The 19377-nt window shown below is 39.3% G+C and overlaps 1 protein-coding gene across 1 annotated transcript in view; it reads left to right on the top strand.

Annotated features, from left to right (window-relative positions):
* Positions 1-19377, top strand: part of LOC118923676 (glutamate receptor 1-like) — a 58716-nt gene that overhangs the window by 30455 nt on the left and 8884 nt on the right. The window contains exon 4 of the mRNA XM_057490984.1: positions 10240-10401. Within this exon, the coding sequence (XP_057346967.1) occupies positions 10240-10401 (162 nt within the window). The remainder of the gene's footprint in view (positions 1-10239; positions 10402-19377) is intronic.

The raw sequence follows: 19377 nt of genomic DNA, 5'->3' as shown, positions 1-19377 counted from the left end.
AAGACAAACAACAACAAATGTTGGCGAGGCTGTGGAGAAAGGGGAACCCTCCTACACTGCTGGTGGGAATGTAAGTTAGTTCAACCATTGTGGAAAGCAGTATGGAGGTACATCAAAATGCTCAAAACAGACCTACCATTTGACCCAGGAATTGCACTCCTAGGAATTTACCCTAGGAATGCAGCAATCAAGTATGAGAAAGATCACTGCACCCCTATGTTTATCGCAGCACTATTTACAATAGCCAAGAATTGGAAGCAACCTAAATGTCCATCGATAGATGAATGGATAAAGAAGATGTGGTACATATACAGAATGGAATACTACTCAGCCATAAGAAAAGGGCAAATCCAATCATTTGCAGCAACATGGATGGAGCTGGAGGGTATTATGCTCAGTGAAACAAGCCAAGCGGAGAAAGAGAAATACCAAATGATTTCACTTATCTGTGGAATATAAGAACAAAGGAAAAACTGAAGGAACAAAACAGCAGCAGAATCACAGAACTCAAGAATGGACTAACAGGTACCAAAGGGAAAGGGACTGGGGAGGATGGGTGGGTAGGGAGGGATAAGGGGGGGAGAAGTAGGGGGGTATTAAGATTAACTTGCATGGGGGGGGGTAGGAGAAAAGTGAGGGCTGTACAACACAGAGGAGGCAAGTAGTGATTCTACAACATTTTGCTATGCTGATGGACAGTGACTGTAAAGGGGTTTATAGGGGAGACCTGGTATAGGGGAGAGCCTAGTTAACATAATATTCGTCATGTAAGTGTAGATTAGTGATACCAAAAACAAAGCAAAAAAAAAAAAAAAAAAGGGCAGTTCCTGTGTGGTAACCTCCAGCGAGTTCTACACAAGGGTATAAAGGGCACATAAAAGTGTAGGCAAAGGGTCTGTTTGTGTTTATACAAAGGATCAAAGTCTAATTGGGCTACCCCGAAAATGAACTAAGATACGATATGAAAAAGAACTTCCAACATTAGCACTCTCTGGAAGACTCATGCCAGAAGATGATCATCAAAAAACACCAACAAAGATCCACGCAATGCTACAGCTGTAGATGCACCCATCCCACCAGTTCCTGGACTTGCCATGGGAATGAGGAAGGAGATATCTAAGCTGGCCTGTGCATACAGTAAAACAACAAATTTGACTGGATCTATACTGTTGGAACTCAACCAAGAATTTGGAGAAGTGCAAATTGTAGCGCTCCAAACTCTTACAACTACAGACTATTTACTGTTAAAAGAACATATGGCATGTGAACAGTCCCCAGGAATGGGTTGTTTTAATTTGTCTGATTTCTCTCAGACTGTTCAAGTTCAGTTGGACAATATCCACCATATCATAGATAAGTTTTCACAAATGCTTAAGGTGCCTTAATGGTTTTCTTGGTTTCACTGGAGATGGCTGGTAATTACAGATATGCTTTGGTTATGTAACTATACTCCTATTATGTTAATGTGTGTGCGCAATTTAAGTAGTAGCTTAAAACCTATACATGCTGAAGTTACTCTACAAGAAGATATGTCAAAGAAATAATCAATCTTCCCATGTTTTCTTCCGCCTGCTACTTCTATAGCTTTTCTTCTTCCTTCCTAATTACAACCCTTAAATAGAATTCGTGCCTCATATCAAATTTACCGAGTATCATAACTCCTCCAAGTGGTAAAGATACCTCAAGACAAATGCTGGGCATAGAAGCCACAGGGCATAAATATGCAAAGAAGTAAAAAGCTAACCTTTTCAAACAATAAGGCTTCCCTCTCACTTACCAACTTAACATTTCCCTGTATGGCCCCGGAAGATGACTGGTTAGCCAGAGACGGGTAAGATTCCTCAAGGGAAGAACAACCTAAGACAGGCACAGTCGCTGGGGGGCCATCAGGTGAGAAATTGTGGATCAACAGAGGTGAGGCTTAGAACCTCACTCCCCCTGTTCTGAGAGAAATCTTCTGCATATGTGGATGTTTTATTGCCCTGATCTAGCTTGGATTAACACATAGTCTACAGGCACACACCTGATCATCTACATTTGCTCTCTTACAACACTAAACTATGTTTTCTACCTTTATCTTGTATCTACCTACCACTTCAGCATTTTATTAAAAATAATAATAATAAAGAGAGAAATGTGGTATCCACATATAAATCAAGTATAAAAACCAAATGAGTATTCATATTTGAACTGACTGTTTAGAGTTCATAATGCATGAGCAAAACCAAAAGTTTCTGTGATGACTGCCCTTGTACTGTTCACTATGTAACTTATTCATTATGTAAGAATTTGTTCTACATGTAAGAACTTGTTTGTTATGCCTCAGAAGATTGGAGACTGACGAAAATTAGGCTTGGGGTGGATTAATGATTGTGCATTGAGCATTGACTCCCCTATACAGAATTTTATTGTCGTTAACAACCATTTGATCAATAAATATGAGAGATGCCGTCACAAAAAAAAAAAAAAAAAAGGACAGACTTCCAATGGTAAAATAAATAAGTAACTGGGATGTAATGTATAGCATAAGGAATATAGTCAAGATATTGTAACAGCTTGGTAGGGTGATAGCTGGAACCTAGAATTATGTATATAAATGTTCTACCACTGTGTTGTACACTTGAAACTAATGTAATGTAATACTGTGCGTCAACTACCCTTCAATAAAAAATAATTATTAAAAAAAAAAAAAAAAAGCTATATGTGGATTTTCGACTGCAGAGAGGCTGGTGCCCCTGATCCCCCTGCTGTTCAAGGGTCAGTTGCACAGCAGTGCAGGCCATCCCAGCTGCTTCACTGCAGGACGGGTGATAGATGATTCGGATGGACTGCACTGTTGATTAGAAGGTGAGGTACAATGTGCCATGCACAGGGGTTGGAAAACAAGCCCAGAGTCTTGTTACTCGCTATGACCATGGTCTCTGCCCCTCACTAGGTATATTGGGCAGAAGCTACTCCGTTCATTTAGGCCTGTTTTCCAATGTGTAAAGGAAATGATAATAGCACTTACTTCACAAGAATGCTGTGAAGATTAAATGCGATAATACAAATAAAGTACTTAGCACAGTGCCTACTACCTAGCACAGGCTTGATACATGTTAGGTACTATATTTGTTATTGACATTATTATTTTAGCCAGAATCTGCCTCTGGTAGTTTCTGCCCATGCATTTGTTCTGACCTGACTTCCAGAGCCTCAGAGAACAAATTTTCCACCTCTTCTCCATGACAGCCCTTCCAGGATTTGAATACATCCTTCACTTACCCTCATCATCTTCCATTCTTTTTTAGATTGATCACCCCCACTTTTTTCAAGCATTTCTAATGTAACAAGACTTTTCAAGCTGTACATCCCTTTAACTATCCTCTCTATGGAGATGTCACCTAAGAATTTATCTGACAATTTGGGGAATCTTGGCATGTTCAACTTATGCCATTCAGAGTATGAAGTGCAAGTTCTTTGATTTGTTCTGATCTTACCTCTGCTAGATCTCAAGGGGATGAAACGGAGGGAGTGCTCTTCCCAGGACCCCAGGGCTTGTTTAATAAACCTTTGTAGACGCCTTCCTTTAACAATGTTGAATGGTCCCTCTTCTTTCTGATGGTTGTGGCGTCCGCACAAGCAGGATGATGAGAGCTGAACAGCTTGTTACATTGCTGCTTGAAAGAATCTCAGAGAAAAAGGAAATCTGGCTTTGAAGATAAAGCTTTTCATCCTTTGAAATCGATGTTCCTATATGTCTGCCTCCTGTTCTCTCAGGTGTCTTGCCTGATCCAGTGCCTAGTTTTGATGCAGTTCTAACAATACCTTAATGCCTTTTGACACAATGATTATTACATAAATATGACCATAATAATGAATAACATCCATTAAGCACTTACAATGTGCCAGACACAGTTCTAAATGCTTAAATATATATTTTTTAATCTTACACCTATTCTGTGCTGTAAGTGCTATTACATCTGAATATTGAAGACCAGAGAACTGAGCCTCAGAGAGGTTAAATAAACCATTAAGCACACATAATTAGTTCTTTGTTTCCAGGAACTCATGATAATTAGTCATCATAATGATTGCCTAGAGCCTCTTCATGACCCTTAAAGCATTTTCCAAATCTTCTCAGCAACATAAAAGCATATCCAAAGTACTCAGAGTGTTAAACATCTCTTTAGGATTTCATAATTATTTGAAATTATTTGAAATGGTTTTTCATTCTAATCCTTTGAAAATCATAATTGACATGTGATAGATGGAACTATATGAACTAGTTTACTTAATTGAGCACTTTTACTCCAAGTAATTTTATTCAAATGGTTAGTCAACATTGCACTGCCTCCTACAGTAAGTACATAGGGAAGACAGGTTCTAATCCCAGCTAATCCTCTAGCCAATCATACAGTCATAGGCCACTCGTCTCCTCTCTGGACCTCATTTTCCCTGTCTGTACAATGAGGGGTTTGATCTGATCTCCAACATCTTTGCTTCAGGTGTCAGTAAACTATGGCCCATGGGTGAAATCCAACTGCCACTTGATTTTGTTTGGCTCATGAGCTAAGAACTGACTTTACACTCTTAAATTATTGGAAAAAAAGAAAAGAATATTTCATGACATGTAAAAATTATATGATACTCAAATTTCAGTGTCCATAATAAATTTGAGAGGGACACAGCCGAGCTCAATCATTTCCTATTATCTATGGCTGATTTCACACTATGACGACCGAGTTGAATAGCTACAACAGAAACGATAGTCACAGCCGGCCCTTCACAGAAAAAAATTGCCACCCCTGGTATAGATGTGGAGTAGGTGAGCACTAATAGACTTCAGATACATCAGAGGCTTGGGAAACATCTAACCAGCTTTAGGAGGTTGATGTCAGGGAGTGAAACCTTGTATACTCTCACACAAATGTTCTATTAAGACAGAAAGCTATACTAGAATGCCCCTCTTTTCGCAGGGTAAGACATTTATTTGGGGCTATTAACAGTGTCAGCCACACTGTCTAAATTTTTTCCCTCTTTTGGGAAATCTGGAAACACCACCCTAAAGTTTATATGGCAATCTAACACACTGATGAAGAAAACAGGTTTTATGGTTGGATCATGGTTTGAATCCTTTCTTGGTGTGTGATCTCAGGAGAGTCTCCAAGGGTCCCTGAATCATAGCTCCTCAAGATAAAGTTGGGATAGATAATCACCCACTCATTTATGCAAATAAGCATTCAGTGCCTACTATGCACATTCACCTCTCAGTGTTCATGGAATTAAGTAAGATGATGTATATAAAGCATTTAACAGAAAGTCTGGCTTAGGATAAGTACTTGGGAAATGTTTAGTATAAGGCTAGTGATGACTGTTGACTATTTCATTTTTCATTTGTAAATGATATTAATCACATAATTCTCAAAAGTTTGTTTACATGAAGTTATATAATACATATTAAGTGGCACTTTTGCCATTTTTATTATTTGTTATTATGAGCAACACTTCTAAAGCTGTGTTTCACCAGAACACTTAACAGCACCAATGTTCTGTAATTCCAGGCCAGGAGACAAGTTAAGTAAGGCTCCCTTAACAAACCATAAAAATGAGCCCATAAATGCAACTTATCTTCCATGTTTCACCACTTTCACTCCCACCCTACTTCCCAGGAACTAACAGATGATTCCTAACCATTAAAGTACACCAGAATTATATGAGGATCTATTTTTATTTTTTAATGGCAGTAAAAGGAAAATATATGCACATAGTAAAAAAGAAAAAATATTACAGAAGGGTATAAAATAAAAAGCAACACCTGCTCTCTCCAATCTCATACCTTTAAAATAACTGTTTTAAATCTTCTCTGTGGTTGGTGAATCTCCTGGCTTCCTCCATACATGTACATAATATATCTATGTCTGTTTTTTTTGCTTTATCAATTTTAATCCCATTTGAGACTCTCCATTAGAAAGATAATGAATCATGTCATACTACTCTCCATATCCAATCCTCAATGTTTGTCAGTTATGCTATTATTTGGAATTATTCTAATTAGTACCTTTATAATTTTAATACATTAAACCTTGACTTTTTTATTTACTAGCATTAGAGCTTTGTGAAAAATACAGATGTTCAGTTTCCTTTCCCAGGCTACTAAATGACAATTCTTAGGGATGGCTTTTTTTAAATTATGAATTTCATTTTTATACTTGATTTATATGTGAATCCCACATTTCTCCCTTATTATTATTATTTTTAATAAAATGCTGAAGTGGTAGGTAGATGCAAGATAAAGGTAGAAAACATATTTAGTGCTGTAAGAGGGCAAATGTAGATGATCAGGTTTGTGCCTATAGGCTAAGAATTAATCCAAGCTAGACAAGGGCAAGAAAACATCCATGGATGCAGAAGATTTTTCTCAAAACAGGGGGTGTGAGGTTCTAAGCCTCACCTCTGTTGATCCCCAATTTCTCACCTGATGGCCCCCCTGCTACTGTGCCTGTCTTAGGTTGTTCCTCCCTTGAGGAATCTTACCCATCCATGGCTATTTTGCAAGAGTTCCCTAAGCTATTCTGATGTGTTCTTCTGGTTAAGGTCTTCTATCCCCAAGAGCCTGTGGTGCACCAGTCAGCTCATTTGTGGTAGTCAGAGCATTTTTCACAGTCACTCATTCATCAGTCACAGGTTAGACAGTGTGAAATGCCACAGAGGCACTGAAGAAGCAGATAGGAACATAGTGACCTAACAGCTCCAAGAGCTCACTCATCACAAAGCTCCATTTTAGATGAGAAACGGAGTTACTCTGTGAAGAGCAGCATCTGGTACGGCTCTGCGGGGATAGTGGTAGGAGTCAGAGTTTGGGATACTCGAGTTGTTACACTGAATAACTTGAAAAGAAGCATTTTGTGGATTAATTTTGTTTTTATTCAATAAAATTGAACATTTTAAAATATTTTTAAAACTATTAAAAAAGAGAATAATGAACACAGTACTTGGGGGCATATTATAAACAGGCAAAATGGCTCAAAGAGAGTGTGAAAATAAAACATAGTAGTTTAATCTTCATAGAATATAACTGGTTATTTTGTATCCTTAGACAATATTACATAATTCATAGAACAGATAAAGCATGTAAAAAATATACTAATTACCAAATATTACCACCACCAAATATTTTTAAATAAAAAGCATAGAAAATTAGAAAACTGTTTAATTAAATCTTATTCAATGAGCATGCTCAGGAAAACAGTGAGTTGAATTTTCCAGTTAACCAGTAGACAAATTGTTAACGCTGTATTTTCCCTGATTAGTCAAGAGCATTCTTCTGTATTGCCAGAGTACATTTTCTCGCATTACAGAGAAACCAAGTCTGGTAAGTATAACATACTCATTTCTTTGTGATTAAGGACATTGTAGAGACTCAGGATGACCATTCCAGCATGAAATCTTACACAGGAGGGAAGAGGTCAGCTAGTAGATGAATGTGAATTGACCCCAAGTTATTCCCTAATTTGGGGCTTGTTTTTTCACTGACATGAGCTTGTTTTATCACCCTTTGCCCATTCCTTCTCGCTGGAGCCGAAGGAGTTTGGTTAGAAGGTCCCATCAGTTTGATTAGATGTAATGGAGGTTTGGTTCCAATACCCTTGTAGGCAGACATTCTGGTGATGAAGGTGAGAGACATTTATGTTTAAATAAACTGCCTTTTCCTTTGGCCCCCATTATGTTTGATATGGGGACAGTCAGTACAAAATGCCCAGGAGCCTGTTACAGATTTTTCAAGCAATAACATTTGACTGCAGGAGATAATTTTCATTTCAGTCTCTCAATATTTTATGAACAAGATGTTCTTTATAAAGTCTCTAAAAATTACAAGAAATCTCTCAACTGTGCATTAGCTTTTAACCAGTGGTGGTTTGGTTGTGCTTTTAGGTGGTATAACAGCTTCGAATGTTTACTGGGTACGAGAAGCTAAATCTGAGTCAATCTGTACTAACAGCTTGCTAGAACTGTTGTACAAATCAGTAGACCTCTGTGAAATTCTGTAAACTGTGGCTGTGGGAAAAATTAATCTCAAAAGATATTTCCAATTTGAGCTTCTCTTTTCAACCAATTAAAATCATCCACTGGCATTTGTTGCCTACTGATCTCGTATATCCTCTGGCTAATTAGCATTCTTGCTTGAGAAAAGTCTCTGGCTTTTATTCATTCACTCAACAAATATGTGTTGGCCATCTACTCTGCCAGATATAACTCTAGGTACTAGGTTCTAGGGCACATCAGTGAGCAGAAAGAAAAGGCCTCTGCTCTTGCGGAGCTGACATACCAAAGGGAGGAGAGAATGAATAAACAAGATCATCTTAAATGGTAATGAATGCTCTGGAGAAGCTCAAACAGGGCACTGAGAAGGAGCTGACTGGCCTAGGGCCTTAGGGGGACTTCATTGGGTTCCCCTAGAGGCAGGTCTTAGACAAAGATTCAAGTACAAGTGGTTTCTTTGGGTGCCAATCCCAAAAACAATAGCAGAGACTCAGGAAAGTTAGATAGGGAAGGGATGGCATAATCAAGACACTTACCCAGGCAGGCTGCGGAAACTGATCCCTTAGGGGACCTCTAGACATTGGTGTAGGACACGCCTCAGGGTTATCCCACCCAGGGGAGAGGATTCTGAAGGATTTATCAACTTACTCTCCATCTGTCATTGTTTGAGTGCTGCTCTGGGTATATTAACTCCCCAACACATCTGGCTTGCTCAGCACATGGTGAAGTAATAGGTATTTCCGGTTAGTATATAAATAAAAGTATACAAAGGGGAATAGAAATGAGCAGGGTACCAACAGCATCTATCACAGGGTGAGCATTGGATCTTTATGTAAGGGTCAAGAAAGACCTCTCTGAAGAAACCACCTTTTAGCTGAGATCCAAAAGGTGGAAAAGCGCCAGCCAGGAAAAGCACACATCCAGACAGAGCATAGCTGGGACAAAGGCTCTGAGTGGGGCTGAGCTTGTTTGTTTAGAAAATGCAAACAAAAAGTCATAGAGCTTTAGAGGCACGGGGTTGGGGTTGGGGGGTATTTCTAAGTCTGAAGTTTGTGATTACATCCCTTAATAAGGGAACTAGATCAAGTCAATGAGAAATTAAGAGGCTTGGACAATGCCATAGGGCTGCACTGTAGATGCTATGCTACAGATTTACTTGCTTATTTGTTTACTGTCTGTCTTTTCCACTAGAATGTAAGCTTCATAAGAGAAGGAACTTGTTTTATTTACTATTACAGTACCACACCACAGATTCTCACAAGCATTTGTTGAATGATGAGCACGCAAGCGAGAGAAGACCTTCAGAAGCCTTAGTTCTGGCTTTCTTGGCTGCTGCCTCATTGACTGACTTTATAAAGGCCATTTTCCCAATCTTTCTCAGCTTCTTTATCTGGCAAACAGACATATAATTTTTACATTATAAAGGCATAAACTGAAATGAGGCCATAGATATGAAAGTACTGCCCCTTAAGGAATATATCATACAAATGCAAGGTTTCCTTTCTAAGTTGAAGCCTTCCTGAATTTGACTGAACTTTACCAGAAGAGTAGTAAAGTTTCATTTTCAATAAAGAAACTTTGTGGGTATTGCAGTTGATTGAGCCTCACTGGGTAGAGAAGACCTGGTCTGTGGTCTAGGAAAGGGCACAGGCCTCGGATGATCAGAATCCAGCCTCTTCCACAAACTTGCTGGTGACTTTGGGGCCCTCAGGAGCTTGCCCCTGATGGACTTTAGATTCTTACTATCTCAAAAAGGTAGAGAGTGGAGTTGGTAAAGGAGACAGTTCCCTCCTCACGTTTCCATTTTGCTCCATATCTGGGCAGCAATAATCCCGGCCAACATTTCTTGATCACTTGGTCTGTACCAAGCACCTGACATCTATCACAGAATTGCTTTTTCTCCCCAACATCCTAAGCTCCATTATTCAAAGACTCCATCAGGTAGCTGAGTCCAAGGTAGCAAAGTTAATGGCTGTGAGTAGCAGAGCCAGCACTTCAGTGCAGGCAGAGCTGGCGCCTAAGCAATCACTCTTATTCTCTGTGCTGACTTTGCACACAAAGTGATCACCAAGTTAAGACGGAAGGGAGATACAACCTTCTCTCCATTCAGTCAGTTCCACCATGTGGAACTGGATAGAAAGTCCTATGATTCTGTAACATGATTAAATCAATTTATCCAGGCAGCCTGTTGACTTCTTTCCCCTCCTCTCTGCACAGGGTTTCATGGACATTGACTTAAACAAATTCAAGGAGAGTGGAGCAAATGTGACAGGTTTCCAGTTGGTGAATTACACAGACACCATCCCAGCCAAGATCATGCAGCAGTGGAAGACCAGTGATGCCCGAGACCACACCAGGGTGGACTGGAAGAGACTGAAGGTAAGGGGAGGGAAGCAGACAGCAGAGGACCAGCCTGGCATCTTTGCCTGCCCCAGGTTTCTGAGGTTAGCCTTTAGAAAGGGACAGGTTCTGAGAGGAACAAACTAAGGAAAATGTATCCATAAAGACTGATAGTATCCTACAAAGGTCAAGTAATCCAAAGTGATGATACTTTTAACAAGATCAATGTTCTGCTTTCCTCTCACATAAACAAAATTCAGAAGTCAGCAATCAAAGGCTTATAATGGCTCCACAATCATCAAACACTCAGGCTTCTTCTGTCTTCTTGTTCTGCTATCTTCAGCATAGAGCTACTACATTATAGCCCAAAATGGCTCCTGAAGCTTCAACTATTGCCTTCAGATTCTACATAGCAGGAAGGTAAAAGGAAAAATAAAAAACACAACTGATTCTTTTTTCTTTTTTCAGAGGGCATCTCTCATATTTATTGATAAAATGGTTGTTAACAACAATAAAATTCTGTATAGGGGACTCAATGCACAGTCATTAATCAACGCCAAGCCTATTTCTGAACAGTCCCCAATCTTCTGAAGCATAACGAACAAGTTCTTATATGGTGAACAAGTTCTTACATAGTGAATAACTTCTTACATGGTGAACAGTGCAAGGGAAGTCATATCACAGAAACTTTCAGTTTTGATCATGCATCATGAACTATAAACAAGTCACATATGATTATTCGTTTGATTTTTATACTTTATATGTGAATCCCACATTTCTCCATTATTATTATTTTTTAAAATAAAATGCTGAAGTGGTAGGTAGATGCAAGATAAATGTAGAAAACATAATTTAGTGCTGTAAGAGGGCAAATGTAGATGATCATGTCTGTGCCTATAGACTAAGTATTAATCCAAGCTAGACAAGGGCAACAAAACATCCACAGATGCAGAAGATTTCTCTCAAAACAGGGAGGGTGAGGTTCTAAGCCTCCCCTCTGTTGATCCCCAATTTCTCTCCTGATGACCCCCCTGCGACTGTGCCTGTCTTAGGTTGTTCCTCCCTTCAGGAATCTTACCCGTCTCTGGCTAACCAGTCATCTTCCAGGGCCATACAGGGAAATGTAAAGTTGGTAAGTGGGAGAGAAGCAGTATTGTTTGAAAAGGTTAGCTTTCTACTTCTTTGCAGATTTATGCCCTGTGGCTTCTATGCCCAGCATTTGTCTTGAGGTATCTTTACCACTTGGAAGAATTATGATACTCGGTAATTTTCTATATGAGGCATGAATTCTACTAAAGGGTTGTAAATAGGAAGGAAGAAGAAAAGCTACAGAAGTAGCAGATGGAAGAAAACATGGGAAGATTGATTATTTCTTTGACATATCTTCTTGTAGAGTAACATAAGCATGTATAGGTTTTAAACTACTAATTAAATTGCGCACACACATTAACGTAATAGGAATACAGCTACATAACAAAAGCAGACCTACAATTACCAGCCATATCCAGTGAAACCAGGAAAACCAGTTAGGTACCCTAGGCATTTGTGAAAACTTATCAGTGATATGATGGATATTGTCTAACTGAATTTGAGTAGTTTGAGAAAAATCAGACAAGTTAAAACAACACATTCCTGGGAACTGTTCACATCCCATATGTTCTTTTAACAGTAGATAGTCTATAGTCGCATGATTTTGGAGCACTGCAACTTGCACTTCTCCTAATTCTTCGAAGAGTTCTGACAGTATAGATCCAGTCAAATTTGTTATTTTACTGTATGCACAGGCCAGCTTAGATATCTCCTTCTTCATTCCAATGGAAAGTCCAGGAACCGGTGGGATGACTGCAGCTACAACTGCAGCAGTGCCAGGATCTTTGTTGAAGTTTTTTGATGATCATCTTCTGGAATGACTCTTCCAGAGGATGTTGATATTGGAAGTTCTTCTTCATATTGTATCGTAATTCATTTTCTGTGTAGCCAAATTAGGCTTTGATCCTCTGTATAAACACAAACAAACCTTTTGCCCACACGTTAATATGACCTTTATACCATTGTAAAGAACATATTGTAGATCACCACACAGGAACTGCTTTTTTTTTAAGAGGAAGGAATATTATCAGAAAAATGTACTTCCATAGCTGATCATCCGACACCCTTTAAAAGATGAAAATTAAGGATATGTAAAGCATGCATTACTCGTTGATTTGCAGTTATTTTTATCCTATCAGGGAGTAATCCCACTTTTCTTTCTCTTTTTTTTGTTATCATTAATCTACAATTACATGAAGAATATTAGGTTTACTAGGCTCTCCCCTATACCAAGTCCCCCCCACAAACCCCATTACAGTCACTGTCCATCAGCATAGCAAAATGTTGTAGAATCACTACTTGTCTTCTCTGTGTTGCCCAGCCCTCCCCTTCCTCCCACTCCCCACATTATGCATGCTAATAATAATATCCCCTTTCTTCTTCCACCCCTTATCCCTCCCTACCCGCCTATCCTCCCCAGTCCCTTTCCCTTTGGTACGTATTAGTCCATTCTTGGGTTCTGTGATTCTGCTGCTGTCTTGTTCCTTCAGTTTTTCCTTTGTTCTTATACCCACAGATGAGTGAAATCATTTGGTATATCTCTTTCTCTGCTTGGCATATTTCACTGAGCATAATACCCTCTAGCTCCATCCATGTTGTTCCAAATGGTAGAATTTGTTTTCATCTTATGGCTGAATAATATTCCATTTTGTATATGTACCACTTCTTCTTTATCCATTCATCTACTGATGGACACTTAGGTTGCTTCCAATTCTTGGCTATTGTAAATAGTGCTGCGATAAACATAGGGGTGCATCTATCTTTTTCAGACTGGAGTGCTGCATTCTCAGGGTAAATTCCTAGGAGTGGAATTCCTGGGTCAAATGGTAAGTCCATTTTGAGCATTTTGAGAAACCTCCATACTACTTTCCACAATGGTTGAACTAATTTACAGTCCCACCAGCAGTGTAGGAGGGTTCCCCTTTCTCCACAGCCTCACCAACATTTGTTGTTGTTTGTCTTTTGGATAGTAGCCATCCTTACTGTTGTGAGGTGATATCTCATTGTGGTTTTAATTTGCATTTCTCTGATAATTAGCGATGTGGAGCATCATTTCATGTGTCTGTTGGCCATCTGAAATTCTTTTTTCGAGAACTGTCTGTTCAGTTCCTCTGCCCATTTTTTAGTAGGATTATTTGATTTTAGTTTGTTGAGGTGTGTGAGCTCTTTATATATTTTGGATGTCAAGCCTTTATCGGATCTGTCATTTACAAATATATTCTCCCATACTGTAGGGTACCTTTTTGTTCTATTGATGGTGTCTTTTGCTGTACAGAAGCTTTTCAGCTTAATATAGTCCCACTTGTTCATTTTTGCTGTTGTTTTCCTTGCCCAGGGAGATATGTTCAAAAAGAGGTCACTCATGTTTATGTCTAAGAGATTTTCACCTGTTTTTTTCTAAGAGTTTTATGGTTTCATGACTTACATTCAGGTGTTTGATCCATTTCGAATTTAATTTTGTGGGTTACACAGTGGTCCAGTTTCATTCTCTTACATGTAGCTGTCCAGTTTTGACAGCACCATCTGTTGAAGAGACTGTCATTTCCCCATTGTATGTCCATGGCTCCTTTATCAAATATTAATTGACAATATATGTTTGGGTTAATGTCTGGAGTCTCTAATATACTCCACTGGTCTGTGGCTCTGTTCTTGTGCCAGTACCAAATTGTCTTGATTACTGTGGCTTTGTAGTAGAGCTTGAAGATGGGAAGTGAGATCCCCCCGACTTTATTCTTCTTTCTCAGGATTGCTTTGGCTATTCAGGGTCTTTGGTGGTTCCAGATGAATTTTTGAACTATTTGTTCCAGTTCGTTGAAGAATGTTGCTGGTAATTTGATAGGGATTGCATCAAATCTGTATATTGCTTTGGGCAGGATGGCCATTTTGACGATATTGATTCTTCGTAGCCAAGAGCATGGGATAAGTTTCCATTTGTTAGTGTCCGCTTTAATTTCTCTTAAGAGTGTCTTTTAGTTTTCAGGGTATAGGTCTTTCACTTCTTTGGTTAGGTTTATTCCTAGGTATTTTATTCTTTTGGATGCAATTGTGAATGGAGTTGTTTTCCTGATTTCTACTTCTATTGGTTCATTGTTAGTGTATAGGAAAGCCACAGATTTCTGTGTGTTAATTTTGTATCCTGCAACTTTGCTGTATTCCTATATCAGTTCTAGTAGTTTTGGGGTGGAGTCTTTAGGGTTTTTTATGTACAATATCATGTCATCTGCAAATAGTGACAGTTTAACTTCTTTACCAATCTGGATTCCTTGTATTTCTTTGTTTTGTCTAATTGCAGTGGCTAGGACCTCCAGTACTATGTTAAATTAACAGTGGGGAGAGTGGGAATCCCTGTCTTTTTCCCGATCTCAGAGGAAAAGCTTTCAGCTTCTCACTTTTCAGTATGATGTTGGCTGTGGGTTTATCATATATGGCCTTTATTATGTTGAGGTACTTGCCCTCTATTCCCATTTTGCTGAGAGTTTTTATCATGAATGGATGTTGAATTTTGTCAAATGCTTTTTCAGCATCTCTGGAGATGATCCTGCGTTTTTTGTTCTTCTTTTTGTTGATGTGGTGGATGATGTTGATGGATTTTCGAATGTTGTACCATACTTGCATCCCTGGGATGAATCCCATTTGGTCATGGTGTATGATCCTTTTGATATATTTTTGAATTCAGTTTGCTAATATTTTATTGAGTATTTTTGCATCTACATTCATCAGGGATATTGGTCTGTAATTTCCTTTTTTGGTGGGGTCTTTTCCTGGTTTTGGTATTAGGGTGATGTTGGCTTCATAGAATGAGTTTGGGAGTATTTCCTACTCTTCTATTTAATGGAAAACTTTAAGGAGAATAGGTATTATGTCTTCTCTGTATGTCTGATAAAATTCCAAGGTAAATCCGTCTGGCCGGGGGGTTTTTTTTCTTGCATAGTTTTTTGATTATCATTTCAATTTCTTTGCTCGTAATTGGTTTAACTTTTGTGTTTCTTCCTTGGTCAGTCTTGGAAGGTTGTATTTTTCTAGGAAGTTGTCCATTTCTTCTAGGTTTTCTAGCTTTTTAGCATTTAGGTTTTCATAGTAGTCTTTAATAGTTCTTTGTGTTACTGTGGAGTCTCTCATGATTTTTTCATTCTCATTTCTGATTCTGTTGATGTGTGCTGATTCTCTTTTTCTCTTAATAAGTTTGGCTAGAGGCTTATCTATTTTGTTTATCTTCTCAAAGAATCACCTCTTGGTTTCATTGATTTTTTTCTATTGTTTTATTCTTCACAATTTTGTTTATTTTTTCTCTGATCTTTATTATGTCCCTCCTTCTGCTGACTTTACGCCTCATTTGTTCTTCTTTTCCATTTCGATAATTGTGATGTTAGAATATTCATTTGGGATTGTTCTTCCTTTAAGTGTGCCTGGATCGCTATATACTTTCCTCTTAAGACTACTTTCGCTGCGTCCCACAGAAGTTGGGTTTTTGTGTTGTTGTTGTCATTTGTTTCCATATATTCTTTGATGTCTATTTTAATTTGTTCGTTGATCCATTGATTATTTAGGACCACGTTCTTAAGCCTCCATGTGTTTGTGAGCCTTTTTGTTTTCTTTGTAGAATTTATTTCTAGTTTTATACCTTTGTGGTCTGAAAAGTTGGTTGGTAGAATTTCAATCTTTTGGAATTTACTGAAGCTCTTTATGGGAGCTAGGATGTGGTCTATTCTGGAGAATGTTCATGTGCACTTGAAAAGAATGTATATCCTGTTTCTTTTGGATGTAGAGTTCTATAGGTGTCTATTACGTCCATCTGTTCTAGTGTGTTGTTCAGTGCCTCCATGTCCTTACTTATTTTCTGCCCACTGGATCTATCCTTTGGGGTGAGTGGCATGTTGAAGTCTCCTAAAATGAATGCATTGCATTCTACTTCCCCCTTTAGTTCTGTTAGTATTTGTTTCACATATGCTGGTGCTCCTGTGTTGGGTGCATATATATTTAGAATGGTTATATCCTCTTGTTGGACTGAGCCCTTCATCATTATGTAATGTCCTTCTTTATCTCTTGTTACTTTCTTTGTTTTGAAGTCTATTTTGTCTGATACTAGTACTGCAAGCCCTGCTTTCTTCTCTCTATTGTTTGCCTGAAATATGTTTTTCCATCCCTTGACTTTTAGTCTGTGCATGTCTTTTGGTTTGAGGTGAGTTTCTTGTGAGCAGCATATAGATGGGTCCTGCTTTTTTTCCATTCTGTTATGCTGTGTCTTTTGATTGGTGCATTCAGTCCATTTACAGTTAGGGTGACTATTGAAAGATATGTACTTATTGCCATTGCAGGCTTAAGATTTGTGGTAACCAAACATTCAAGGTTAGCTTCTTTAGTATCTTACTGCCTAACTTAGCTCACTTATTGAGCTGTTATATACACTGTCTGTAGATTCTTTTCTTCTCTCCCTTCTTATTCCTTCTCCTCCATTCTTTGTATGTTGGTTGTTTTATTCTGTGCTCTTTTGTGTTTCCTTTAACTGCTTTTCGTGAGTAGTTGATTTTATTTTTTGCCTTTAATATTTGGTTGGTCTTCTTTCTTTGCTGTGATTTTATTTTCTCTGGTGACATCTGTTTAGTCTTAGGAGTGTTCCCGTCTAGAACAGTCCCTCTAAAGTACCCTGTAGAGGTGGTTTGTGGGAAGCAAATTCCCTCAACTTTTGCTTGTCTGGGAATTGTTTAATCCCTCCGTCATATTTAAATGATAATCGTGCTGGATACAGTATCCTTGCTTCAAGGCCCTTCTCTTTCATTGCATTAAATATATCATGCCATTCTCTTCTGGCCTGTAATGTTTCTGTTGAGAAGTCTGACGATAGCCTGATGGGTTTTCCTTTATAGGTGACCTTTTTCTCTCTAGCTGCCTTTAAAACTCTTTCTTGTCTTTTATCTTAGCCATTCTAATTATTATGTGTCTTGGTGTTGTCCTCCTTGGATCCTTTCTGTTGGGAGTTCTGTGTATTTCCGTGGTCTGTTTGATTATTTCCTCCCCCAGTTTAGGGAAGTTTTCAGCAATTATTTCTTCAAAGACACTTTCTGTCCCTTTTTCTCTGTCTTCTTCTTCTGGTACCCCTATAATACGGATATTGTTCCTTTTGGATTGGTCACACAGTTCTCTTAATATTGTTTCATTCCTGGAGATCCTTTTATCTCTCTCTGTGTCAGCTTCTATTCGTTCCTGTTCTCTGGTTTCTATTCCATCAATGGCCTCTTGCATCTTATCCATTCTGCTTATAAATCCTTCCAGAGTTTGTTTCACTTCTGTAATCTCCTTCCTGGCATCTGTAATCTCCTTCCAGACTTCATCTCTTAGTTCTTGTATATTTCTCTGCATCTCCGTCAGCATATTTATGATTTTTATTTTGAATTCTTTTTCAGGAAGACTGGTTAGGTCTCTCTCCTTCTCTGGTATTGTCTCTGTTATCTTTGTATGCCTGTAATTTTGCCTTTTCATGGTGATAGAGATAGTTTGCAGAGCTGGGACGAGTGACGGCTGGAAGAACTTCCCTTCTTGTTGGTTTGTGGCCTTCCTCTCCTGGGAGAACAGCGACCTGTAGTGGCTTGTGCTGGGAAGCTGTGCGCAGAAAGGTCTTCTGATTCTTGCCCGGCTGCTATGGAGTTTATCTCCGCTGTTGCTGTGTGCGTGGCCTGCCTTGGGCTGCTTCTCCGATATGGTGGAGCCGCGTTGGAGGGGGAATGGCTGGGAAGTTATTTATCTCTGTGAGGGGCCTCTGTGCTCCCTGCTGCCCAGGGGGTTAGAGTGCCCAGAGTTCTCCAGATTCCCTATGGCTGGACTAAGTGTCCCAGGATACTTCCATCTGGCGGTGGGGTCTTCTGTCTGTTTAAGACTTCCAAAAAGCACTCACTTTTCTTTTTCCTGGGTGCACCAGCTGCAGAGACCTGCTCACATGTCTTACTGTCCTGTTTCCCTATTTTCCAGCACCCCACGCATGCAATGTGTCTGAACTCTGGTGTGGATGGCTAGGGCTGGCTATCTAGGAGTCCTGGGCTCCCTCTCCCTCCTCACTCCGACTCCTCTCCTTCCGCCAGGAGCTGGAGTGTGGGGCGCTTGGGTCCCGCTGGGCCGGGGCTTGTATCTTAACCCCTTCGCGAGGCGCTGGGTTCTTGCAAGTATGGATGTGGTCTGGCTGTTGTCCTGTGTCTTCTGGTCTCTCTTTTAGGAAGAGTTGTCTTTGTTTTATTTTCAAAAATACATGTGGTTTTGGGAGGAGATTTCTGCTGCTCTACTCAAGCCGCCATTTGGCTCCGCCCTCCACAACTGATTCTTTTAAGAACTCTTTTCAGTAGTCACATGCTTATCTTCTTCTCACATGCTACTGTCCACATCTTAGAAACTGAGCCCCAGCTAGCTACAAGGGGAGCCGGAAAGTGAAACCTCTATTGTAGGCAGGGACACCATGTTACACAACTGCAGGGGGATGCTATTTGCATTCATTTATTTGTGGATTGATCTTGAGTTGTGCACAGAGATAGTCCTTATTCTGGTCCAACATGTACCCAGGTAAGAATCTGGGAAATCTAAGCAATGTCTAGCACGTCTATGCCTCAGAGGGTTAGCCCCCAATTATGAGGCAGGTTATCTGCCTCTCACTTCCTAGGAATACAGCTCTAAACTCTGCAGCCAAAATCTATTTTGTTTGCTGTTTGATAATGTTTTTGAATAAGGATAGCAGGTAATTTCTCTTCCCCATGTCAAATCCAACAGTTTGGCAATGGCGGTGTGGAACACTGAGTTGAGAAGGATTCTGAGGCCAAATTTGTTTATCTGGGGCAAATTGAATCCTTGGCAACTTTCTCTGGCCAGTTGGTCAATTTCTTTTTGTGAATGGCAAACCATGAAACTGAGATGCTTCTCATCCTGCTTTTGCTGAACTGATTTAGC

This window comes from Manis pentadactyla, chromosome 2 (assembly GCF_030020395.1).
Source record: "Manis pentadactyla isolate mManPen7 chromosome 2, mManPen7.hap1, whole genome shotgun sequence".
NCBI classification, from domain to species: domain Eukaryota; kingdom Metazoa; phylum Chordata; class Mammalia; order Pholidota; family Manidae; genus Manis; species Manis pentadactyla.
This window is presented reverse-complemented; position numbering and strand designations above follow the sequence as displayed.